This window comes from Plectropomus leopardus, chromosome 15 (genome assembly GCF_008729295.1).
Source record: "Plectropomus leopardus isolate mb chromosome 15, YSFRI_Pleo_2.0, whole genome shotgun sequence".
NCBI lineage: Eukaryota > Metazoa > Chordata > Actinopteri > Perciformes > Serranidae > Plectropomus > Plectropomus leopardus.
In genome coordinates this window covers 21,448,327-21,475,790 of record NC_056477.1, presented here as the reverse complement: position 1 = coordinate 21,475,790, position 27,464 = coordinate 21,448,327, and the positions used below count along the sequence as shown (strand labels likewise).

Sequence of the window (27,464 nt, the reverse complement as noted above, 5' to 3'; positions counted from 1 at the left end):
TTGAAGAATGGTTCACCTCAAAGTATCATTACCTTAGCAAATATTGTTTTCTATGGTCATAACATGAGCCCCTTAGGTTATAATAAAATAACCTGATTCTTTTTGCATGTTTATGTTGTAATTTGTCAATGTGGAGCCAGTTTAAGATACTTACATATGAAATGCTTTTATTTAGTAAGCATAAGTGTCATATATATAGTGGTGTAAAAAGTGCAGTGCTCTAATGGTAGAGTCATAAGGCTTTGAATGGGTTGATTGGGTTCTGGAGGTCTGTTTATAGTATTTGTGCAGGATTCACGGGGCATATGGCGGTGGGGTCCAATGTGGTATCTTTTCATGGGTCCCAAAACCCCCCTACAGCCCCCCTGGCTGTGGCCATAACAGTTATTAATTGTCAAATTTTCCATTTATTTTTTTCAGTGAATGAATTCATTTCAGGGTAATCTGATCCAACCCTGCTGAATTAGATATTAGCAGTTTCTGCTTGTAGTGCACATATGGATGGACACCAAATTGTATACTTTGATACTGACGAAAACATAAAATTGTGATGATTCTCTGTCAAATTCTGGATTTATAAGGACTGCCTTTTTCCATATAATTTCTAAGTGAATTTCTGGACAGTTATTTGAAATGGACATATGTGATAATGATATCTATGGAAAGTGGAATTAATTTTGAATCTATGTGAATCTTGTCTGTGTTCAGATTTGACTCATTTAAAAGGCACAAAAGGGGTGTAATTTTGACCCAAACACAAATGAATGAGAAAACTGTCACTTTTAAGTTCTCTTCATTTTTCTTTATTTTATTACAAATTGCAAAAAAAAAAATATTGATCAATTATGAACATTATTATTAGCGAAAGGCTTTTAATATGCATATGTACAAACAGGACATAACAGGAAGAAAATCATAAATACTCTTTTTAAACAAAACTGAGAAATGCCTGCAGTGTTAGAAGCAGCCACGCTGTTAGAAAACAAGAGTGATGAGATGAACCGCTTCAACGCCAGAGAAGCACATTTGTGATCCGCCATCACTCTATACGAAGTTATACAAGCTCCTCTTTCCTCGCTTCTCGTCTTTGTTCATGTTGATTTCACGACTCGTACCAACAGCGACATCAGCACCATAGTCTTTGAGAGGAACTTCAACAATGTCCCTACTATCAAATCTCTCCTATTAGGAAGATTAAAATGCACCAATTCTAAGAAAGTATATCCTCTTTACAGAGAATTGTATAAAAAGAACCATATTATTAAGTTTATGAAGTATGTTAAGCCATAAGAGGAAGTGCTAGGCATGCTTTAAATCTACATTTCTCAGCAAGCACCATAACCCAGTAAGGCAGCCTTATGTTTGCTAATCTTTTTGGTACCGCTTCCTAATGCTGCACCCTATGCAAAGGTTTGTAAGTTGTACACGAGGGCTTTAACTTTTGGGTTGCCAAAAATCCCTGTGGCTCCTTCAGCATTTCACTTTTAAAAGCTTGTCATTTGGAATATGTCTTTAGTAACCACCGAAAAGTTTCAGATACACGAATTTCGGTGCAGATGTTCTGCAGCTCTTTCCCGGAAGATCAGAGGCCGAGGTGGGATCAAGTCATTGTTTTGCAAGTCAGAGGTTATTCTCAAGTCTTGACACTTAAGTATTAAGACAAGATTGACTCAAGTCCCAAGTCCTTAATTTTGAGCTGAATTTACAGAAATTCTGAATGATTTTTTAAAATGTGTATTTATATGTTCAAAAGAACTTTGATAAAACAAGTGTGACTGAACTTAATCAGAAAAAAATAGTGCTGACATGCAGTTTTATAACATATGGTACTATTAACCACAAAATTCTGATTTATGGCTTATAACTGATTTATAAAGAGTCAATTAACATAAATAAAACCCTCAGATACAACTTAAAAAACCATAGATAAAGGGTGACTTATTAGCACAGTAATTAAAAGCTTAGGAATACTTTTTTCTCATTATGGCACCAACAGTTGGCACCACAGCACACAAGATGTCGATACGTCACTGTGAATGCAAACCCTTTACCCTCAGCACCATCTGTATATTTGAGACCGAATTATTCACTTTAAGATTTGTTTTGTCCAAACCCTCAATCCTCACCTAAATTCAGATTCCTCCCTGATCAAACACGGGGCGCTGCAGCCAATCCAGCCCCACCATCTGGGCGACAGAGTGAGTAAATTTACAATCAGTGTTCTGTTGAGACAGCCCAGGATCACAGCATCCCCTCTCAGTACCCCCCCACCCGTCCAGTCCTCAGTTTCTGGGCTGGGAGTTGAACTCCTGGCAGATGTTGTGAATGATCTTGGGTACAAATTTGTAAAGGTTGTCGAACTCGTCCACGAAGAAGGAGTGCTCCTTGTCGGGGTCCGTGGCGATGTATTCCAGCTCGTCCTGGGCTGCCCAGGCGATGCCGATGGAGTAGGCGATCACACCTAGACCACAGGAAGGGACAGATTACACACACACATAGACCTCACGTGTGTTTGTCACATCAAACACACACTGCGTGACACCTCGCTGTGGACTGACACACACCAGGAAACGACTTTTTGTGTAAGTATATTATTGATTCTGGGTCAAAGCTTTTCCTTCAGAGTTGTTAACAAGCTAAAAAGTCTAGTTTTAGATGAGGTGAGTGTGTGTTTCTTGTATTATTCAGTGAATTTTCAAAATCTTCTGCAAATTCAAGTAAATAATCACTGCTTGACTTGACCTAAACTGCTAAAAATCTCCAAAATCTTGACCTCTAATCTCGGCGATGGACAGCCATTGCAGGAGTTTTTAAGGTTTTAAGCTAAAATGTTTACTTTGATATAAGAGGAATATGCATTTTGTAATAAGGTTTGAAAGTGTTTTAAAAATGCAAGGAAATAATCATAATCAGCTGGAAATCTCTTAAATCTTGACCTCTGACCTTGGCGGTGGACAGCCAGCGCAGGTGCCCTGACGTCATCATAGGAGCGCCCGTCTGTAATGACAATCATGATCTTGCGTTTGTTGGGTTTGGACTTGCTGAAGAGCTGCTCTGCGGCGTAGGTGATGGCAGCTCCGGTGCTGGTCCCTCCGCTCCAGTAGTTGATGCGTTTGATGGCGTTCAGCAGCTCGGCCTTGTTGTTGTACTGACCGAAGCCAAACTCCAGCCTCTGCTCGTAGGTGTACTGCACAGCTCCGACCCGCGTGTCAGTGTCAGAGATCTCAAACTCCCGTGTGATGTTGGCCACAAACTGCAGCACTGTGCGGAAGTTGCCGGTTCCCACGCTGCTGGAGCCGTCGATGACGAAGGCGATGTCGTTGGCGTTGAGGCAGGTCTTGCTGCACACCAGGCGGTCGGTGTCACACACTCTCTTCACCAGGGGCTGTACGGCTTTCCGCAGAGCAAACCAGCTGGCAACGGGCAGGGAGAAGAAGCCGTTTGTCCGACACACAGCCTGTAGGATGAAGGACACACTTTTATTCGAAATGGCATGTGATAAAACAGGCGTCCTCAGCGTTTTTCAGGCCAAGGACCCCTTAGCTAAAAAAGACCGTCTTCTACATTGCGTAAAATTAGCCAGGTATATACACACCTTTTCATGGCGCATACAATACTGTGCTAAAAAATAATAATTATTGGCAGATTCTTAGTTTTATACATCATGTTCTGATGTTAAACATAAATTTGGAAGGCACACTGATTTAGCGTAGGTTAACTACGTCAAATGATTGCAGAGTATTCATGGGTAACTGTTTGCCTGTCATCAGTGCTGTGTACTACAAACAATTAGCAGTTTATCTTTGCTAATGATATTTTGGACTTATATCAATGTATATCTTAATTTTTGAAGCAAAATAAAAAAGAACTGTCAAAAAATTATCAAACAATAACTGTGGATCTACAAGGGGTAATGATATAATTTGAATATTTAATAATTTGTTGTTAATCTTTGACCCCAGTCAATCAATAAATTAATATATTTACCTTGGAAAGACTAACTGTTACACAAATGGTCATTTTCTGTTTTTTTTTCCCGATACTATTGCAAAAATGATGCTTTTAAAATTATGCCATTGCCTAAATGGTGCCTGAGCCAATACTTTTTTCAAAATAAATCGCAAAACGGTAGTCTACGATGTGATAGAATGGCTTTTGGTTTTTATTGCAAAGGCAAACTTGGACCTTAAATTAAATATATATTACCTCTCTACAATCTAATGTACACTTGGATATGTAAATAGGTGCAAAACACTACTAACAATTTCACATAACAAATTTGCACAATCAATTGAAGTAATTGAAGTACTCCACCTTGTCAACAAAGTTGGTCTCAACCAGGTTTTGTTTCTCGTTGTCATCGGGGCCCTCAATGGTGACGAAGAATATGTTGATGCCGGACTCCCGTGCAAGCCGAGACGCCTCCTCCACCTTGTCCGTGGGCCAGCCGTCCACCAGCACCACGGCCACGTTCGGAGCTCCACCTCGGTTTCCGTTTGCATCACTGAAGTAGTGCTTGTTGATGTAGGAGAGGGCTTTTCCTGTCAGTGCACCAGGGGGCAGCAGGGAGACGGTTAAAATGATCCAACATTTGCTTTCTATACAAGTCTGTGGTTGAAATGCAGGAATGCATTCGGGAGAAAACATGCAGAGAGAGTAGAACCAATCTGTTGTTCACAAAATTGTGTCTCAGCAAATAAAAATACACATAGAAAATTAAATAAGAGGACAACTGGAAAACTAGACTTTTGAAAATGCTCATTATGTACATACAATAGGCATTTTTTTGGGAGATGTATGTATTTCCGAACCAATTAGCACAGAACTATTAAAAAAAGCTACTGTATGCCTCATAAACTTAACATAGTAGCCTGCGTACAAATATACATCCGAGAACTGTATAATCATCACAAAAATAGTGATATCCCATCATGCAGTCTGTCATATTCTAGGTGGTGGTCTGAACAATGGCCGACGGCTTAGTTGCGGATTATGGAAGCTTTTACAACCACTCTCACTGTCGTATGATTAGAGAGCACTGCTGGGCAAACACAAACAACACTAGTTCTACGTGAATGCAAAATTTAGCAAGTCATAAAGACTCATGTGGCAGTGCATGCATCATGCTGACGCACAAGCCAAAGCAGAAAAACAGCACCCGCACTCTGACAGCTGACCCCCATGGGCTGGTAAAACCAACTGCTTTTTGGTCGGAGCGGAGGAAAAACACGGCTTTCAGAAGCAGGACTATAATTTAGCAAACAGTGTCTCGCAGCAAATTTAGACTTAATTCTATCCTTGCATGTGAGAATGTGCCTGGATAGTAAACCATGCGATAATTGCATCCCTTTCACTTTCACACTTTTGTTCGGAGGCATTTACTGTAGCTGGCAGCGGGTCACTCACCTACATTGGAGAGGCCTCCCTTCTGTGAAATCTTATCTATGGCTGACTTCACCTCCCTGGAGCTGGTGTAAGACTTGAGACTGATCTCTGTCACCGGATCATCCCTTTAGAAAAAACAAGCAACTTTATTATCTTTTATTATCTAAAAATGGTACGTGGTTAGACAACAGGAACAGTGAGGGTACCCGTATTGGATGAGGCCCATCATGGGTCCAGCCACACCCACGTTGATGACCTGAGCCACCTCAGACAGGAAGTCTTTCTGGATCTTAAAGCGCCTCTTCCCAATGCTCCAGCTCCCATCCATCAGGAAGGCCAGGTCCACCTTACAATCTGAACACACCACGGGGGTTAGGGCAGATTCAATCATGTGTTTGGTCGTACATTTGTAGCTTTTTAAATTTGTGGCATTTAAAAAATTTAATTTTGGCATCGTGCAGCAGTATTAGCAAAAAGGTCAGTGTAGCAAACATTAAGTGCACCCTGTTAAGTTTTTATTTATTTATTTTTGCCGTTGGTAGTGGTTTAGAGTAATGTTTTCAGTGATTCAGCCAAGGATTTTTTTCCAGCAGTGGTGCTGTAGTTTGTGAGTTTTATTTTGGACTACCTGAAGATATTTAGCACTTCTACTGACACCAGAAGGGCTTCAGACTCATATTTGTCGCAGTCATAGATCTTTAATTATGTGTAAAATAAAATGGGTCTCATATCCCACATGGTGTTAGAATACTTTCTGCACGTGGGGGCATATGTAACATTTTACAGGTAGTGTTTTAGTCGTTATTGTGACACTAACACTGCTTGTAAAAACGATGAATAAAGTTGGGTGATGTTGTATTGTTTTTTTCCCGATACTATTGCAAAAATGATGCTTTTAAAATTATGCCGTTGCCTAAATGGTGCCTGAGCCAATACTTTTTTCAAAATAAATCGCAAAACGGTAGTCTACGATGTGATAGAATGGCTTTCGGTTTTTATTGCAAAGGCAAACTTGGACCTTAAATTAAATATATATTACCTCTCCACAATCTAATGTACACTTGGATATGTAAATAGGTGCAAAACACTACTAACAATTTCACATAACAAATTTGCACAATCAATTGAACCTAACCCAACATCAATAATTTAATACCAAATAGCAGTTAGAGTAATAATAAAAACAAATTTGAGTGGGGATCAGTAATGATCTCCTTAATTCAGGAGACACTCAGCGGACAAACATCTCTCTATTATCTGTTTAGAAGCAGCTTAGTTTGTCACAACAATGAGAGTAGCTTGTCCACCTTAAAAGTCCACATGTGGTTTGTGGAGAATCAACAAATGTAAACATTACTGTTTGTCATCCAAAGTAAATCTATAGGGTACCTTTAATGGGACACTGAAATGATTGTTCTGTACCAAATCTTACCTGGACTGGTAAAATCTGATTCACAATTTGAAAGACGCAATGATCAGGCATACATTTTGAACATAGTGGTTTTAATGAAGTGTGAGGAACATACTTGGGTCTCCCTGTGACACAGACTCAGGTGCTCTGGGAGCAGGTTCCTGCTCTCTCACATTGAAGCCTGAAAATCAAGAAACACAGGTTTTTAGAAAGAGATTCCTGCTATTCTGCTTTACACTTCAAACCGGACATTTCACTTGACATTATGTGTCCTTTAAAAATCATATGCATTTTCAGATTTATAGAAATCCCATGTCTTTAATCACACAGCATTTATATGGAATAGTGGAAAAGAAATCTAACTGATAGCCATTGCCTTTAAACATGTAAGGTAATTTAGTCATGTTGGAAATAGATCGTCCTAAATTTTCGACTTCCCGACTACAAAGGAATAGAAAAGGTTTACTTTTGCAGAATTGACTTGAAAGTTTGGCAAAAATTTCCATTTTCTGCAACTGTCCACTTTCCAGAGCTCGCAAACGTAAGCAAGTATTTGTTGTGGCAAAGATCACACCATACAGGAACTGATTTTATCCTGAAGCAACCATGCCATTTGACTTTGACTCACAATCCCTTCAATTACAGACTGAGAAGAAACCCACATGCTTTTCCTCGGATGGCCTCAGTTTGGTTTGTGTGTACCGTCCGTCAGAAATAAGGACATACTGGCAAAGCGAGGGGCAGAAAAAGGAGCAGTGCAAGTTATCTCACCTGATTCATAAAAGTTTGCGTCTGGTTTCCAGGCATCCACTGGCTCCACTGCATAGATGATAACGTACAAGCTCAGCATTAGCACATTTCTACCTCAAAGCAGCAAGTAACTAATTAACAAGACTCACCATGATAGCTAGCCAAAAAAAAGCTGATTTCTTTGTTGTGAAATGGAAAATATTCAATTGTATTTTGTAAGCTCATTATTAGAAAACTAACGCAGCAGCAGTTAGGAAGAATCCCACAACTAACTGAAAAGCAGAGCAACTGACAGAAAAAAAATAGGATTGCTTCATAAATAATAAATGAGATGTCCATGCTTTCATATAGGTGTTTGCAGCCATGGCAACCACCGCTCACCTCTAGTATGGGTATCCAGTGGCACTTTACGGTTGACATCTGAGTCAGTGGAGCGAGGTGCTAAAAGTGAAGACATTATCAATGATGACAGACTGTGACACGTGAAACAAAGGCAAACACACCATGGCCGTACAGCCTGCTCGCATCGGCTCCATGTCTCATTTGGTTGGATGTGTGGTGGTGTTTTTGTGGTGCTTGCTGGAAATGGCTCAGCCATTCGGTTTTCCAAAACCGTGTCCCTTCTAGTTAGATTTGGAAGCTCGGCTGTGTCATCAAACAGACGGAAGCGTGGCCTGTAATCTGAAAGTGAGGGCTTTTTGCATGCCCTTTTGTGTTTTGTCAGTGGGCCATATTGTAAGTGGTTGTGTTAAGGCTGTGACTAAAAACAAATCAAATGCGCTGTCTTGTCGAAACACTTAAAGGAATAGTTAAACATTTTTGGAAAATATGATTATTCGCTTTCTTGCCGGGAGACAACTCAAAAATGACACAGAACATTTAATTTAAACACCAAATCAAACAAAGAATTCAATGTAGTCCTGTGTCTGAAAATAAAATGAGAACATGAGGTCATGTCTGAGAAGTTTTGTCACTAGCCTCTTTAACACTGCCTTTTCAAGGCGGAAATGTCCCACCTTTATGTCGCCTCGCTGTTTTGTCTAAAAGCTACAATCACGGAGTGCGGGGGCAGAGTGGTCTCGCCTTTTAAGCCGCCGTGGGAGGTAATAACGGCTCCGAAACAGTGTTTTGTATAAACAGGACAGCTGGCAGGATGAGACCATGGACATGATGGCTGTGACATTTTGACAATGTGAGTGCTACCCACTGCGAGAGATGTAAAAAGCAGCTAATAGCAGTTAGTGGCTAGTTAAAAAAAAAAAGGACAACGACTGTAAATGACCACCTACTGGGGACAAAATTAGGAACTTTTCGAATACTTCCGCTTTGTCAGTGCTTTCGGCATACAAGCATGATGCTAAAAGTCACCTCCTAGCATCCGCTGAGAATGCGCCCGGACAGAACTGGTGGCATTGTAATTATACACCGGCAGATTACACCATGTGTGTCCACGAAACGTGCCCAGGTAGCGTCACTTGAGAACACAGTCAGCCAGAACCGGGCAGAGGCAGATGCTGTTGTGTTAAATGTCACGCTTCTTTTGGTTCCATGATATCGGCATGCTGTTTAAAATCACACATTGGAGCTACATGATGCCGTCATTGGTTCTGTGTAAAAATTCGAAGGCGGCATAAAGAGGGGACATTGTAGTGGCATTATAGCGTGATCTCTGTGTAAAAAGGGCTACTGAGAGAAAACAAGTTTCACATCTACAAAATCATAGTCCGTACACATGACAATTTAAAACCTGCACCCCAAGACTTGTTAGTTCCCAGTAAATGGAATAGAAAAGCACTTACGGTACGGTCCATAGTTATAAAACCAGCGCTCATATTCAGAGATATCAGGCCTGTGATCCCGAGCTAGAGGAGGATGTTTTGAAACCCGTTAGTATTCCCACAATGAACTTAAGACGGAAAAGCACATATTTCCATGGTTGTGATTGGTCACATATTCTTCCCAACCAATCCCAGACCAGTGAAAACAACGGCTTTGTGCAGAATTATCTCTCACAGTGTCTCTCTCTTTCTCACATGCACAAACAATAAACCTTCCCTATGCTCTTCTCCTCCGCACTTCACAGGAATCTCTCATATGGCAGGCAGATGGCATGTAAAGACAATGTCCTGAGAGACACATTGCATGTACTTACAGCTGGAGCCAATTCAACACATACATGGTCAGCAGATACCTCACTGTATCAGTCACAGCATGCTGTATTTGCACATGCAACATAAACGCAAACAAGGTGTAGTAACCAGTCCCAATGAAGGGGGGCAGCACATACCAAACTGTAATGTTAGACTATGACTTACCTGAAATATCAGGTGTGTCTGTCTCAGTCCACGTGTATCCTGAGTCTGGAGCTGCATAACTAATATCTGAATGTACAGCAGAGAACGTAAAGGCATCAGCAACTACAAGGGTTACATTTCGGCAATTGCCTTAAACCATCACCCTCTACTGCATTTAGTGCTAATTAGCAAATGTTAGCATAGTAAAATAAGATGGTGAACATAGTAAACATTATACATGTTAGTGTTATCTCTGGAAAAGATGGATGTATTGTAAGCAGAAGACTGAATACATCCACGTTGTGAAGGTGTTATTGCACTGATGTTAGCATTCAGCTCAAGTTAAGTCTCACTGAGATGCTAGCATGGCTGCAGATTTTTTTTTTTTTTGACAGACATTAAAGTAGATTTTAAATAAATGCTTCACCCACAATATGATCATTTGTATATCAATTACTCATCTTGTGTCATGTTGAATTCATAAAGCACACTTTTTTTTTCTCGCATGCCTCCACATTCAAGGAAGAAGCCAAAAACGGTGAAAATTCTTGATGAACTGAAGTAAGGGGGGGGGCGAGTCTAACAACAGTAAAACTATATCAAAACATTCATTTACACTCTCTCTCACACAACTTGTGTAATATAAGTCTCATTTATCCAGTCAATGCTTCCCAAACACATGGACGTGTCTAACAGCATGAAGAGGAGCGTACATGGGCGAGTGTGTCTGAACGTCACTCAGTGGAATGCACGTGAAGAGTTCAAACACACGTGCTCGCCATGTGCGCTGCTTGTATGCAGAAGTGTGATAAATAATAAGGTTTTAGTGAGTATGCATGTGTTTGGGAACTTGTGAACATTTGACAAATTTGCTGATGTTTCTAAAATTCAAGGGCGTAGGTCCTTTGTTATAAAATTTTGGGTGTCAAACTCTTATTTTTTCACATTCTGGTGGTTTTTTATGTGCCAGTTTGTGCCTTTTTTTGCATCATCGGTCAAAATATCCTAAAAGTTTTCTACTGCTTTGATGTTTTTAATATGGGAGACAAATGCAAATGTCTAAATAAATGACCAGATATATGATAACTTGTCATATTCAGTAATTTGTTTACATCCAGAGATGTTTTTTTTCCAAAACTGACTTCAAAAGTGTCTCTTCTCCATTTCCCTTTTATTGATCTCTATAGAGTAGACTGCAACATTGTTACTGACTATAAGTGAACTCTAGAAATATCCTATAATCATAAGGTGATACACTTGTCTTTGAATTAATATATCAAAAGCTTGTGTATATCTTTAATATTGCATCCACAACCAGTTTTACTTTGGTCGGTTTGAACATTAAAGAAACCATTTACCTTCAAATCAAAAAAAGCTTATCAATTGTTAAAGAAGGATGTGCTATTTTTTATTTGGTACCTGTTGTGCGTCGAGCTCCGGGGAACCAATCAGGACGAGGAAATGAGGGAGGCGCCCAATCCCTTCTGGGAAAAGCTGTGCAGGGGAAGATTAGAAAGCTGTGTTCAGGACAAGCATCAAGGAGGAGCATACTTGTGACCTCCACTAAACCTGCTGCGTTACTAGTGGGGTATGCACAAGATGTTCAGCCTTGAGTCAGACACTAAACACACAGTAGTCCCTCAGACAGACAGTGACTGAGCGACTAAAGGTTGTTTTAGTGAAGATTGGCCGTAGGCTTTCTAGGGTAGAGAGAGACAGAGGAAGCCCAACGGAGAAAATGTGTTTCTCATTTCTCTATTCTTTACCTGCTCTTTTTCTTGGCATCACAATTTGTTCACACAGACTCAAAGTTTTGACTTACAACATGACAAAAAATCAAGCAGTTAGTTTGGCCAGACTCTTGCATGGCGCGAGGTTAATTGAAATATGATTGAACGCCAAATGCCCAAACAGCTGAGCAAAACCACAACATTGCATCGCATCTGTCTAAACTGACTGCGCCATGACAACACACTTCAGTTAACCCCTCCCTGCGGTGGATGGTAGCTTACACAAACACACAGCCGGGCTCTGAGGTTCCCATCCAGTGGCAGCTAGTGAGCAGGGCCTTTGTTGACCAGGACGGGCTGGGAGAGCCCAGCCAGCGGCCCAGCGAAGCGTGGGAGTATTATTCTAAAGTTGGTGTCAAACGAGGGACAGTGTAGATAGTAGGACGCAGAGATTAGCTTAATCTGCTGCTGGTCAAAGGCCCAGTGCTATACGGCAGACAGGAGTGTTGTTTTTTCTGATGAAACAGGTGCTTTAAAAGGATTGAGTTTAACTCTCCTGATCATAGCCACTTCAGTTGTCACTGCGGTCAAAAGGTCACAGCAGGATCAGAGATACTGAGTCTTATTTTTTGGTTGTAGCTTAGTCTGCTATACACACTGTAAAATCTGACAAGTTGATTTTACTTCAACAAATGTAGAAAACCAATTGCCTTGAAAAACTAAATATAACTATTAGTCTTAATTTATGTTTACTTTACATACAATTGCTAAGTTTGCTCAAAATGTAGTTATATATACTTGATTTTGTGAAGTTGATGCAACTAAAAATGACAAGTTCATTTAAATCAGCTTTATTAACTTAGGTAAACTAAGTTTACTGAGCTATATATTCTGCTGCTTGCAAACTAGTCAATCATATTTGTATGTTCGTTGACATGTTAAGAAAACAGAACTTGCAGATCTCCTAAGTTCATCATTGGCAAAATCTTCTTTGTCATGGTCAAGTTAAGTCAGACTAACTTAGTTTACTGGAGTTGCTAAAATGTAGAAAGAACAAGATAATTCCACTGGTCATTTTTAAGTTGCAACACCTTCACAAAATTAAGTAAATACAGCTAAATCTTGAGGTAACTTATCAAGTAGATACAAAGTAAATTAAGATATAGTTATATGTACTTTCCATTTTAAAGGCAATCAGTTTCTAAGATTATTTTAAGTGAGGTGAACTTGTCAGATTTTGCAGTGTAGTATTTCTGTAGAAACACTGGTAATATGCAATTTCTCTGAAAGTCATAAAATATATTTGGTTGCATTTTAACACCAACAACCAGAATCCTGGCACTTTTTGAGGTTTTTCGTGAATCTTTGTTGTTGTCTAGTGGGCATATCTCATTACAAATGCAAGGCTAAACTGGGTCGTAACGTTTCCAGAAAGCTGAGCAATAAATTCAAACATCTGGCAGCTGGGTGGCAAAGTGCGAAAACCCTTCAACTCATAAACTCCAAAGTCGTCAAGCATCCACCCTGCTGGAGTGTCCTTGAGAAAGACACTGAATCCCTGCTGGCTCCAGGGGCGCTGCTGTGTAGCTGATCCTGACCTCTGTCCTCTGACCTTAAGCTTAAAGAATTTCCCTAAGGGGATCAATAAAGTATCACTTTATTATCTGAATAGCTGCTTGCTGCAGTGATCAGACACATGCTCAGCGCAAACAGGTCAGTCAGATAAATGATGTACTAGCTTGAAACAGCTCAGGCTGCATTTTAGAAATCATTTCATACAATCCGGCATCATCTAAATGGATATAGCTTGTCTAATTTTAGGGATCTTTGGTTTTGCATTCCACAGAAGCTAAAAGAGAAGCACATTCTTCAGCGAGCCAAACCTAGCCTGGTTTGAACGGCGAGAGCTTTCTATTCTTGACAGGCTGGAGAGTGGACCCAGATCCTGCAGCAGCGCTGTGGATTGGGTCATGCGTCTCTCTCTGGGAGCAGCACCAGGCCACTTGGTACTGCTGCTTTCATCCGTCTCTCCCTCTCTGCAGGCATTTACAAGGTAGGCGAAGAGGCCAAACCAGATGGGATCTGTCATAAGATGTTATTACAGTACTGACAGAGCACGTTTCTCATCGAGGTCTTATCTAAAAGAGCAAGTTCTCTGCTGTCTCAGTACTGGAGATATGGCACAAGATGAATTCATGACGATGATATCACATCGTCGCTCATCTCTGAGCCGTATCGACATACTCACTTGCTCCTTTTTTTCATGTTGAGTTCAGGAAAAGTATGTATTTCTCCTGGACGTTTATAGAGGACTGGCCATGCGTTGAACCACAGCATCCCACAGAGGGTAAACATTAGCGCCGCTTTATGAAACATCTCACCAGGGCTTTATTGCCCCACTTGTTCCGCTGTTTGATCAGACCTGTCTACTTCCTCTACGTCAGTGAATGTGTCTACTAGTGCAGTTTGAGGACTCCCACTCAGAGTCTGGAGATACTTACCGGGGTTTGACTGGCTCATGGTTGGAGTCCGCTCGGGTGGAGCCGGCTGAACCCTGTTAAAAGCTGTTTGTAGCAATGAGAAACAGGCAGATAGAATAAGAGTGGAAAAGGAGTGAGAAGGGGGGCAGAAGAGAGCTTCAGTTCGTGTGCTTCATCCACAAATGCAGCCCAGCTGTTTTGCTTTGGGTGAAGTTGAAGGCATTTTCTCCGCAGCATGATATCAAAAACAAAAGGATATATGCTGGGTGTGTTTACAGGAGTTAGCCCATAGCTTCATTTGCCTCTTTTCATCTCGGAAAATGAAAATAAGAGGATGTGCCTGGTGACAGGGAACAGCGGTTATCGTGAAAGGAATGTTAGCTGAGATGGCTGATGGAGTGGATTAGTGGTGACCCAGGGGTGAAGATCACAGGGGCTTATGGGTTTAGAGACGAGGGTCGGACTTACAGCGGTCTACGTGTCCAGGATTCTTGTTCCAACAAAGACATCTGTCCCCCCTGCTACCCTTGACCTGCATACCCTGTCAGTCCCACCATGTCTACCTGTTACTCTGTGTGTGTGTGTGTGTGTGTGTGTGTGTGTGTGTGTGTGTGTGTGTTAATGAAGAGGCTGACCTGGGCCGACTGGAGAGGATGGCTGTCTCCTGATAGCCGATCCTGCCTCTGGTCTGCGCAGACCTGGGACCAAGATTGGGAAACAAACGTATTACGAGACAACATGAAATAACATTTTAGGCTAAAAGACAAATTGGGCTACAAATTGACCTTGACAGACAACAGAACAGAAGTTTTCTTCTCCAGAACAATCTGGTCCGGCCCTATGTTAGAAAACTCGTAAAAGTCTTTTAAAGCAGCTGCGCACATACAGAACGGCAATGGCATGCAGAGTTATATCAGTACAGAAAAAAGATGGAGCAAAGAGCAAATGTTGAGACAATCTCTGGTTAAGTAGAATGAACAAGACACATCTGGAAGATTAAAGTTTTGTTTACCTGCGCTGGCACGTTGTGGGTATCTATTCGGATAGCCACTTCCTCTGAATACTTTGAAGAAATGCCACGGTTTAGTCAAATTGTAATATATGGTGTAAACGTCACTGCAAGAGCTGCAGAATCAGTGAGATTATTGACGTACCTTGGCTGGGACTCTTTCCTTGACCATTCTGTGACTGTCCTATACCAGTGTTGAGAATAACAGAGTGTGGGCAAATTTAGACAACATTTTTATGGATGTAAATTAGATGCAAATGTAGTAAATTCAACATAGTTTGAGATTTAGTAAAAACCTACAGCCCAGGTCCACCACATGTAAATGTTACTACTCGATTGAATGGGTGTTATCAGTTATCAGCCTCATAGATATGTGTTAGAGGAGTTCTGCTGTGCCTACTGGTAGGTTCAGAAGGCTGTTACCAGCCCATTAAGTTACTTTTTTAAGTCATCAGGAGCATAGACTGCTATCTCTAGTGACTTAAGTAATTATGACGAGAACAAAGGGAAAATCAGCAGTTGCAGTATAAATAGCAACAAAGTTTGCATAAGAAAGAGGTTGGGGTGGAGTAATGGGTCAAACAAACATAGGACCCATGAAACCCCTGTTAGTGCCTGGTATAAAACCAAAAGTCAATGTTGGCTTATTTTAAGTGAGCCACATAAGTTTGTCACATAAAAGGTCCAGTTTGTAGGATTTAAGGGGAAAGGTTGGCAGGAATGCAATATGATATAATTGTGTTTTCTTTAGTAATCACCTGAAAATAAGAATTGTGTTTTCTTCACCTTACAATGAGCTGTTCCTATATCAATGTAAGGATGTTGCAAGGCCATGTTTGTACAGTAGACCAGAACGGACAAACCGAGCCAAACAGCACTGGAAAATAACAGATTTTAATGTCAAACTGCTTCTTTCAGTGTTCTTACTAGTTTTTATCACCTGGTCCATTTGTTTTGGGGAGGAGGAGACCTCTGTGACTAATTCAGCTCCCAATAAACACCTCCTGAACAATGAAAACTGAAGAAATTCAAACCAGAAGTTCATACTTGGCACTTGTCAGTATTCAATAGGTTGCAATCTGCAAACCTCACCACTGTATGCCACTGAATCATGAACACTGCTCCTTTTAGTAATGTAACAAATGTACCTTTTTTTAAGCCAACCATGATTTTTCTTTTCCTAAATGTGACCACATTGGGATTTTTTAACCTAAACAGTTTTAATGGGCTGATAACAACCTTCATGCCAAGACCATACTGTTTTAAGTTTTTGGCTTAAAACAAGTGAACTGTTTCACTTAATAATTACAAGTTACAAACACAAGTTTTGCTGTTAACCAAGACAAACTTGATTTAAAAGCAGAACGACTGACACCTTTAATACAGAATGCATGATGAATCCTGGTTCACATGATTCCCATAGGACCACAATAATGCAGACACCCCATGCTTGATGTAAACACCTATCTGAGCACACATCCTGGAGTACAGCAAAACCTCTCATGCCACCAAATAAACAAAAAAGAAAAAGGAAAATCAGCATTGACCCCTGTTTGCTTTGCTTCACTTACTTGAACTTGCGGCTGCCACTGCAGCAAGGTATGGGTGACTGCTGCCTAGATAGAAGAAAGACAAATGGGGTGCCAATATGGAGAGGAGGGAGATAATGTTACAGAGAATGAAGGAGACAGAGAGACGGTGGGAAAGTTGTCTGGCACGGAGCCCATCTCATTTACACACATACCTTAAGATATTGCTGCATTGTCTACTCACTGTAGCAGCATTTCTGTCCAAAACAGGGCAGATGACTTACAGTGATTGCCGTCTGATAATGTTTTCATTTCATAAGAGTGATGAAAGGTCTGGTGATCAAATATACAGTGCAGTCAGTCAAGCGACTAAGCAGCGCTGCAATAACTTCATCACAGACCCGCTGTAATTTGTCATAATTGCAGTTGTGACTTGTAATTACCAACTGCAATCATTCGTCTTCATCACTCAGGTTTCACACAAATGAAAGCTTGTTCGGGCAAATGGCATTTCTCATTACAAGCCACTAATGTTAGTTGTACGGCAGCTAAGCGGCACATTGGCTGCAGTGGATCTTCTGTGTGGATCGGTATTATTGGATCATTAACAGCATCCTGCATCCAAGTAAATACACAATCCTCCACATAACATACATGGATCCATTGATTTGGAGCAAAAGAATCAGCTTTTTGTACATGTATGTATGCAAAAATTATGAATGTTGTAGTGTGTTTATATCACCTGCATCCCTGACTTTATGGACAGCAGCTCGAGGCTTGGGGGTAGTGGGTGGTGGTGGTGGAGGTGTAGTGGTGGTTGTGGTGGCGGGAGCCAGTGTGGTGGTGGTGGTGGGTTCAGGAGTTATAGTTGTGGTAGGTTCAGGTGCTCCCGTTGTAGGCAGCACTGTGGTAACCGCAGGCAATTTGGCCTCCTTTTGACCTGAAAGGAGACAACAGATTAAGGCGGTCGCGTACAAGACGGATGGACGGGGAGGAAAAGCGTCTACAGTAACCCCTGTTGTAATGCATTCTTGACATTCTTCACCAGACAGCAGCACAACGACCCCTCATTCAACCTGAGCGAAGTTCAACATGCCAGACTCAAGTGCAGGGGTGTCTGAGTTGTAACCTTTTGTCCCAAGAATGAATTGATCTGGTGATATGTAGGCCAAAAGATGTCTATTTTGTTAAAACTGGGTTAAAACTGGTTGGAGTGTGATTTTTTTGTGTTATATCTACATTTAACCAATGTCCTCTTAACCTTTGTTTCAATAACTATATTTTAATGGGAAAATGATGCATAATTCCGTAGTGCTTCAATAGCATAAAGAATTCCTGAAATTCAGTAATGGCTTTTGGTTTTAGAGTGTCACCCCAAGATTTTACGTCAACCCATCTTGCTATAAACATTTTCTGGGGGTGGCAAAAAGTACTAACTATCTTTTAAAATATAGTGAATTCAAATGCATTTGAATCTGCCATTTTATGTAGCCTAGACATCTTAAAAACAAGGAATGCACGATAATATTGGCACATCATCAGTATCGGCAGTTAACCGCTTTCAATTGAAATATCGGCATAGGTCCAAAATGAACATTTTTGCAGATATGATAGGCCAATAAAATGACACTTTGATTATGCGACTTTGCCCTGGTTTTAGGCATTGTCAAGATTGTTGTAGTGACATATCATCCAAGCCTGATAAAGTGGGATATATTTTATAGTTTTGTTTAAAATTTGCTACAGATAAAGAATAAAAATAACACCAGTAACATATAAGAATAAATATGGCATGTTTTACATGTAACCTAGGTTCAAGAAGTTTTTTGTTAAGCCCAGTATATGTATATATTTTGAAAAGTATGTTATATCACGTCTGCATCTGCCACTAGTGCGCCATTACGATAAGAGCAGGTGTAATATGTCAATTCCACGACAGGATAGACTTGATGTTCTCTGCAGTTAGTTGGAAAATATATGTGCCTATATCGGTATCTGCATTGGTAGTCGGCCAAAATTATTTAGAAAATATTGCACAATGCACAAAAAATCATATTAACATGTAAGATACATGGTGTGAGTGTAAAAATAAATCTCTTCTCACTTGTTTTCACGTAGGTTGGTCTTGAGGGGACGTAGTCCAGAGTCGATGGGTAGATCACTCCTTTCTTGGGCTTCCCCACTGAAACATAACAGAGTCAGCAGTTGGTTAGAGGACAAAAGAACTGTGTTTAACATTGTTTACTTCATCATCAATACCTGAGACAACGAACGACTCCCTCCATTTAGGTAGAGACAGAGAGCGCACTCCATTGGAATTGCTGCCTTTGTAAATGTTCTGCCCGGCCATTTTCCTCACTATCACCTTTCCTCCTGCATTGGTGATGACCCCACTGTGAACACAAAATTTGTTATGAGATATGACGACGGATACAAAGACATGAGCTTTATTTCAAATCCATCACTCCGCTGTTAACCTGTGGATGGCTGCGTTGCAGATGCTGGAGATTGAGGCAAACACGCCCGTCCCGTAGACTTGCTGCTTTGTCTCCTTACAGTGTGCAGGACATTTGGCTATGAACTCTGGGAGATTGATCTTCCCAGCTCTGACATCACACTCTATGGCTGGAACAACTGTGGGAAGACAGGTTGGCATCAATGAATGCTGTTCCCCAGCTTCTCAAATATCAGCACTTATTGCTTGTCTTTGTGTTATGGGTTAGTTAACTGAATATTTTTAAAAGGTCCGATGTATAGGATTTTGGGGGTATATATTAGCTGAAATGGTATATAATATTCACAACTGTGCCTTCATTAGGTTGTAATCACCTGAAACTAAGAGTTGTTGTGTTTTCTTTACCTCAGAATGAGCTGTTTATATCTACATATTAAGTGGGTCCTCTTTGTCGGAGTCCGCCATGTTTCTACAATAGCCCAGAATGGACAATACAAACACTGGTTCTAGATAGGACCATTTGTTTTCTCGTGTCAGCCACCATAGTTCTTTGACACACTTGGCACACAGGAGAAGTTTCAGTTGATTGCAATCTGCAACCTCACCACTAAATGTCGCTAAATCCCACATGCCCTTTTAGTTTTGGGTGAGAAAGCAATTTAATGACATCACTTAGGGGATCATTATGGTCATTCAATGGCAGTTTATGAACCAGATGTTTGATTGATCAAGAAAATAATGGGCACAACCATTGTTAATGACAATAATTGTTAGTAGAATGCCAAAATACTTCATGCATCAAGTTAATTCTACCTGAGATTTTTCCAGAAAGTATATTTTCTACATCATAAGATCTTTTTCTTATGTTCATGTCCAGCCTATGAATGAATAGTGAAAGCTTTTACACGATTTAAGTGGGTTAGAAAGTCAACATTTTTAAGTTCATTAAAGTAGCAGTGTGTACATTTAAGAGGGATTGAGTGGCATCTTTTGGCGAGGATTGCACATTACAAACAGCTGAAAATTCTCCTGATTATAATTCCATCAGTGTTCATTGTTCAGGGGATTTTTACTGGAAGTTGAATTAACTGCAGAGGTCTCCCCCTTTCTTAAACAAACAAGCCAGGTGATTTAAACTGGTAAAAACACAAAATAAAGACGTTTCACAATAAAAAAAAAAAACTGTGTTTTTCTGTCGCTGTTTGTCACTGAGGGGCTGCTAATTATGTTGGCCGTTGGCTGGCGTGAAAACGCCATAACAGGTATGTTCCCATCTGAAGCCCATGTTGGTTTATTCAGTCTGGGCTTCTGTAGAAACATGGCGGTGCCACATGGTGGAATCAGTGGATGAGAACCTGCTTCCTTTGTAGATGTAAACAGCTCAGTCTAAGTTAAGGAAAACACAACAGTTGTTATTTTCAGGTGATTATACACTAAAGAAAGCATACTCATTATATTTCATTCCATTTCTGCCAATCTATCCCCCTTAATCCTACACAACGGACCTTTAAATGAGACTGCAGTGGATACAATAACATCGGCACTGATGGAGATTACAGGCTTGCTTGTTGATGATGTCTACCTTGTTTTGGTTTCTTGTTCTTTGCTCCGTTAGGCTTGGCCCGGCAAGCACAGGACAGGAGGAGCGCTGCGGGTGAGGCAGAGGGAGTTACACATAATAGCAGACAAAGTAACATAATCATCAGTGTGTTTACTGTACACACAAAACCTCTATGACAGAGGATGATGCTGCTGTTTGATGGTGTGAACGTACAGAAAACAGAGTCAGAGGGAGTATTTTGGAAATATAAAGGAGGAGGATGATGTATTTAAAACCAGCATACTCCTGCGGAGTGACAGACGGGTTGCTCACCGAGGCAGATGGCAGTGAGTGATGCTCTGATCATGATGAGTGGTGCGCTGGTTCAGCAGGTCAGCCAGATGTCCTTGTCTAACCTCCCAACCTAAGAGAGAAGAGAAGAAGCAGAATATCACTGTCATACTCTGTGACTCATTTCCTGCTTCCTGCATACACACTAGAACTAACATTGGTCACTTTCTCAACATTTCTGAGTGGTGTACATCTGGAAACAAAACAGAGTAAACTTATGCCACTGGTATACACTTTCCAGAGATTTTTGAATGAATAGCAGACCAAGGACTACAGAGAGCTGAATGACTCATCACACCAAATGTGGCCAATTAAACACTTTGAAGACATTTATTGTAACGCACATTTTCATAACGACAACATCAGTCTGATCAAACATGGATTGTGTTTCTGTGAAGCACAATGTTTCTTGCTCCAGTTATTTTGGTCACAAAAGGCTGAAATATTTGCCGATCAGAAGCTCTGCAGCAAACATCTGGGCTGAGACAGAACAGCATGTAGGAGCCCTCCCTCTATCTATGGAGTCAGACTCAATTAGAGAGAGCACACAGACGCAATTTAATGTGTAAGGAATGGGGAACTGTGTTCGCTCATATGTCTCCTTTGTTTGACACCAACAACCACATCAAGCTGAAATACAGTCTGTTTACAGTCGACAGAAAATTTCTTTGTGTCTGTCATTGCGATTCAGAAGATATACGCTCAAAGACATAAATCAAGTCTGTTACCTCAAACAGAAGCGGGTCACCGAGACGTCATTCCAGACACTGCAGGTCTCTTGTGGTAAAGATAGCGCTGCAACAGCAAAGACAGATGGCGAGAGAAAGTCTTTCACAGGCTGTAAGTTGAACTAAATATGAGACCCGTCCCGAGGCGGTAGGATGGAGCTCCTTATCGAGGATGTGATGACTGAGGCCTCCCTGTTAACAGAGGAATGCTGTACCTCCCACGAGGGCGGCGTCACGCCTGTCACTGCTGCCACACACCAGCAGGTTCAATCTGATCAAGTGGGAACATGTGATCATACAGCGACCTCAGAGGCTGGGTCAGGTGTGATGCAGTTCACACTGTGTGTGTTAGCAATATGAAGTATTGAAAACACAATGTAAAAGTATATATGTGTTTGTTCTGTGACCAGGAGATCACAGGTTGGATGCCAGGAGGATAAATCTGGGTGCCTCCTTGTGTCAATACAGCTACTGAAGTGCCTTGGAGCAAGACCTTTAACCTTCAACTGCTGCAGTGAGTAGGACAAAACTTACCTAGATGAGAAAAAGGTTTAAAAAAAGAAATAGCAATAAGTCATATTGTCATTATATCCTCAGTTATTGTAACTGCTGGAGGTCAGACTGAAACTATACCCATTTTCAGTCATCAAATAAAATAAGTCAATTATCAATAAAGCTCAAAGCTGGCAGTGATGGGAAATTCTCACAGTTTCTCCAAATTAAATTTTTCTGTCTGGCCCAAACACTTGATATGGTTTGACATTTTGGGAAATATGCTTATTTGTATTCTTGACATAGCTGTAAAGAGGCCTGGGTACAGCGTTGGAGGCAGTTACTTCCTATAAAGTTGAAGCCCGGCGGAAGTTACCTGTGCGGGCACAGTGTGCTTGCTGTATGGGACCCATAATGCCAAAGATCTGGGTACCAGGGTATCTGTCATAGGAATGAGCAGGGCCCTGCCTCCATGCTGAAACCAGATTTTCTTGATACATCCATATACCACTCTTGCTAAATTTAATGCTAGCTTGCAACCAGTTAGCCTAATTTACCAATTTTGAAAGATCTGATCTGACAAAATCTGCCTACCAGCTCCTCTAAAGCTAACTCATTCATTTTACATTATTTATTTTAATTCATACAAGTGTAAAACAGCAAGTTGTGGTGTTAAGGGAGGTTATGTGCGATGCTGTCGCCTGGCGAGGTGCAGTTACTGACTGCAGTCTTCGAAGGTTACCTGGCAACCTTACAGTGACCCTTTGGAATTTCCTGTGTTTAGCCAAGAAATGGTCTGGCACATGAACCCCCATAAAACTGCAGCATGTTTTGTGTTGTTTCTGTTGTTGTTTATGTGGTTGGTTGGTTAGTTGGGGGGTTTTGTATGCTTAATTTTTTTGTACTGATTAAAAAAAGTGTTATAATAACCTTTGTATTTCATATCCTTTGGACAGAGCCAGGCCGTTTGCCCCTGTTTCTATGCTAAGCTAAGTTAAGTTGCTGGCTGTAGCTTGACGTTTACTATACAGATAGGCCTATGATATACATGTTTTATTCTCTGCCAGAAAATAAGTAGTAGGTGCATTTCCCAAAAATGTTGAGCAATTCCTTAAAAATGCAAGTGAATTGCCATCTGTCTCCTAAACAATAGCATCCTTTGCTAAATCTTCATCACATTGCTATTAGGTATCACAGTGCTGCCAGGCTGGTAAACATTAGTGTGTAAGCCTGTTGACTACAGTTATGACCAACAGCCATTGTTGCAGTTCTCTGTTACAGCTTCTATATAAAGTGTGCTTGTTGTGTACTGAAAGATTTCTGGTCTAATGATGGTATTATTAGAGTGAGCACACACCGCAAACATAACATATCTTGTTAAGGCAAACATTAATACAGCTGCAGTTGGCAGTGATAGGACTTCCCCTGATGCAGCTCTACATTTTTATCTGACATTCATGAGCACTGACATGATTTTTCCACAGTGTTGTGCTTTGACAGGCAGATGGATCACTGCTGCGCAGTCAGGACTACAATTTGTCCTCGCGGGGGAAGAAATCTGAGGCTGGGAACAAGCTGGGACAGATACGTTCAACTACAGTACAGGAGACAGACCTGCAGCGTATGAGAGGTGAGTCAGCGCGCTTCACTGCAAACTACAGAACTGATCTGTCATACACCTGCATGGAAAGCAAGACCGAGGAAACCAAGTTCCCCGATGTAGAGCTCCCTCTAATACTCAAAAAGAAGCCAATGATTGTTCCTCTGAAGAGTGCTTTGAGAGAAACATGACATCATTGTTGGAAAAAACAAAATGTGCAAAAAATGACAATAATTTCAGACCTCTTAATTTGTGTTCTCAGTTTGAGCCTCTAAATGCTGCCTCCTCCAGGCAGTGAAAGGTGGGGCAAATGATATCCTTTGACAAACACTGAAGGGAGTTTCCTGTACAGTAGATAATAGATCCTGAGGGCACTTGTAGAGACACAATCTCACGCACACACTCACTCTCACACACATTCAAGAAAAGGAAAAAATAAACAAACGGAAACTGAGATCTGAGATAACTTATCACATGCTCAGATAGCTTTGGGAAACACCACTGCATGTGAGGGCTTCCAGACCCACCACTTACCACCACCATAAATCACAAATGGGGAGGGTCAGGTGTTGTATATCTTGCATACACCTGTGTTAAACTATAGATAAGGCACGGGTCATATCTATAGCACAGCTTCAGTTGGCCTCTACAGCTCCAGTATGCTTTATTTTTAACCAAACTGAGCATCTCTGCATCTCATTTCTGCTGGGTGGGGACACAAATCAAACAAACATCACTGTGACAACGTTTGCAAAAATAAGCAATGCAATTTTTTTACAGCCACTGCGAAAGATGAAAGCTTCTATGCAGGGCCCCTCAGTCACTTTCAAACCCAGCAGCTCAGACAGGTCACATAGTTTGAGGACTTAAAGTGCAATACAATTCAGAGTAACATTCTCACTACAATGTGGATTACATGCACAACCTTAACTAAGATTACAAGACCAAGCAGTGCAAAGGTTATCGGTCTGCTGTTGCAGTGAAATTAACATTTTCAGCTCCTGCAGGCAAAATTCTAGCGATGCATAAGCAGCGGTGTACTGGAGGGTATATGCAGGTATATGGGATATAGCCATCTTTTTTTCTGTATGTCCACAGTTTACCTACCTATCAGCCAAAAAGCCAGTGGAATATATGAAATTATATACCCACTTTCTCCACAGTGACTACAATACACATCACTGTGCATAAACACCAAAAATCTGATAAAGCAGGATGAAAATCACACCTGGTAGTAGTGACACAGGTATACATTGTCTATAATGTAAACAGGATGTTCAGTGGCTGTTGGCCTGTTTCAAAGACCAGCACACAATAGGACCACACACACACACTTGTGACTAGTGCACCACAGGAGTGCTTGAAGGTAGCTGATGATAAGCACTGATAATGCACTGAAAATGTAATATTTTTCAACAGCAATGGTGAACTGAAGAGCCATGCAGCTTCATGCCAAAACACAAAGACTGTATTTTAATCTTCCTCCGTCTCCACCCGCATTCCTTGTCTGGGGTGGCCAGTGTAAATGCAATAAGAGAAAGCACCAAAGGGGACTGAGGCTTATTTGAGTATCATGACCTGCCTAGAACTCTGTTTCACAGTGTTCCTGAGTGATGGCTTGCCTGCTCGTGAGACAGTATTTACACACATCCAGTGCCAGGGAGTGTTAAATCCCACTCATTCAGGTGTCAAAAATGTACTGTAAGCATGTGGGATGTGCCAAGTGCTGTAGCAACAAGCCAACTAAAGAACCATAGGAGAGATCAGACACACGGGAAAGCCAACATGTCCCTACAAGGTCATTTCTGTTGCTTTTTGGGGCTGCAGCTGGGACAGTATTTGTTTATCAAGCACAGAACAGGCTGAATTACTTTGATTCTTGGCACCAGCTTGAGTGCAAGCCAGAGCCTGCAGCGTCCTGCTGGACATATTGTATAGAGACCACCTGTGCTTGATCAGGCTGCTTCAAAACCACAGAGGAAATGTCAGAAAGAACACACAAAGACATGTCAAACAAAATGTTCAGGAAATAAAAATAAAAGCTGAAGAATTTTCCTCTTGGGTTCATATGCTGATTATTGCACTGGCAAAATGAGTCATTTCAAAATAAAGGCTGGGGCAAGCCGGGTAGAAATTTAAACAAATAAAAGCTGGATCATTTCCCACAGATCGTTTAGAGGTTGAAGGCTACAGTATGAGTGATCATGACAAGCTGAGTTCATTTAGCTAAAAAGCTCCCTTTAGTTAAGTGTAAGGGGGTGTTGACTAAAAAAAAAGAGCAAAATTAAGAAAAGTAAACAGAGAGCAAAACAAACAGAGTTTAAGCAGCGGTGCGCTTATTTGGGCAGCCTGTCAAATAAATCTCATCATCGCAGCTCAAATGAACCATACTATAAATTGCAAACGCCATAACACCGTTTAGTGTTGCTTAAAATTTCTAGCAGACTTGATGATACAAAGTACAAACACTCGCTTTGACGCATCAATTACGCGCAATTACGCTTCATTTAAAAAAGTGGATAAATCATTCACGCCACGCAGCAGCAAAAAACGAAACCCCCCCAGTTCATATGTGAAGCTGAATTTCAGCTCTCTGTTCAAAATCCTCATCTTCGTAAAGCAATGAAGGTAAACTTACCTGATAAGGTAAAATAGTCCTCCAGGAGTTAAAAAAAAAGACTAATTCCCTGCGCAGTTTTTCTCCGAGTCCTCACGTTTTCATTGAAAATAACGTTTTGGTCCAGCAGGCGTGTGTGCAAGCGCTGAGCTGTTCCACCTGGACTTTTACTCCTGCATGATCGGAGTGCTCATTAAAAGTGGAGAACGGGACGGGGCCAGAGTTTCCCCTCTTTGCCCGTCCCACTTCAGGCACCCAGCTCTTCACCCAGGCAGAAGATCAGGACCCCGGGGCCATCAGGAGAGGATGCAAAGACCTGACACTCTAAAGCACAACAGTGCAAGCATCCTTTTGATAGTTCGGTATGTTTTTGTAAGTAAAGGAGAAGCCAACACATACTGTACAGTCGGAGTTTTAGCATGCCCAATAAGGAATGCTTAATACTGGCACTTTGAGCTACATATTTTCTGTTATGTAAGGGAGGGAAACTGAGATTCTGGTTATCTGCTCTACACCTGATCCCATCATCTGACTGAGAAACAAAATCAACCAAGATCAGTGTGTTAACTCTCACCAGAACAATCACTCCTCCTCCACCAAATAAACCAATCAACACCTGTTTGAGAAACAAGACACTTCAAGTCACATCCAATACAGTTGCTGTCACTTTGAGGTTTGTGGCTTTTGCTTGCTGCTGTGATCTACACATAGGTGTAGATTTCGAGGTGGGGGGTGGGGCGCAGGGGTCTCTCCTCAATATTTAGAACATGTTCCTGATAACAAAAACATGAAAGCAGCAGAGGACTTTTATTTTGACAAATTAAAGACATTTACCAAATGAATTGATACAGAAAAAAACACAAATTGGTGCATGAAAATCATCAGAAGGAAAGAAATTAAGTATTTGATGCTCTAAATCTTCTCCAATGTTGAAACGAAACCTATGCCCTTGGGTCTACCATCCATGTGCAGCCCCAGCTAACACACACACACACAAAAATATATGTCAGCCTCATCTTCTCTTAACAGGGAGCGCCTGTTGGTTTTTGTAGATTGGCACACAAGCTGCTGTTATTATGCGCTATATGGATGG

At 41.1% G+C, this 27,464-nt stretch overlaps 1 protein-coding gene across 9 annotated transcripts; it reads right to left on the bottom strand.

Moving 5' to 3' along the window:
- Nucleotides 1-849: 849 nt before the first annotated feature.
- On the bottom strand, nt 850-26,549 carry vit (vitrin). Of its 9 annotated transcripts, XM_042502830.1 has the most exons (24): nt 26,393-26,549; nt 21,663-21,729; nt 20,917-21,007; nt 20,626-20,691; nt 19,066-19,222; nt 18,848-18,981; nt 18,693-18,770; nt 17,331-17,528; nt 16,631-16,675; nt 15,205-15,243; nt 15,063-15,113; nt 14,686-14,748; nt 14,072-14,134; nt 11,260-11,334; nt 9,862-9,927; nt 9,346-9,408; nt 7,928-7,987; nt 7,568-7,615; nt 6,912-6,977; nt 5,592-5,739; nt 5,407-5,510; nt 4,315-4,541; nt 2,944-3,457; nt 850-2,461 (listed from the first exon to the last, which is right to left on the bottom strand). In XM_042502830.1, exons 3-24 carry the CDS (start codon nt 20,948-20,950, stop codon nt 2,283-2,285), a joined length of 2,478 nt encoding a protein of 825 aa, XP_042358764.1. In that variant the 5' UTR covers nt 20,951-21,007; nt 21,663-21,729; nt 26,393-26,549; the 3' UTR covers nt 850-2,282. The 9 variants fall into 9 exon arrangements, with proteins under 9 accessions (XP_042358764.1, XP_042358765.1, XP_042358766.1 ...); XM_042502831.1 differs by lacking the exon at nt 21,663-21,729; XM_042502832.1 differs by lacking the exons at nt 14,072-14,134; nt 26,393-26,549 and having other exon boundaries at nt 21,663-21,918.
- Between the last annotated feature and the right edge of the window lie 915 nt (nt 26,550-27,464).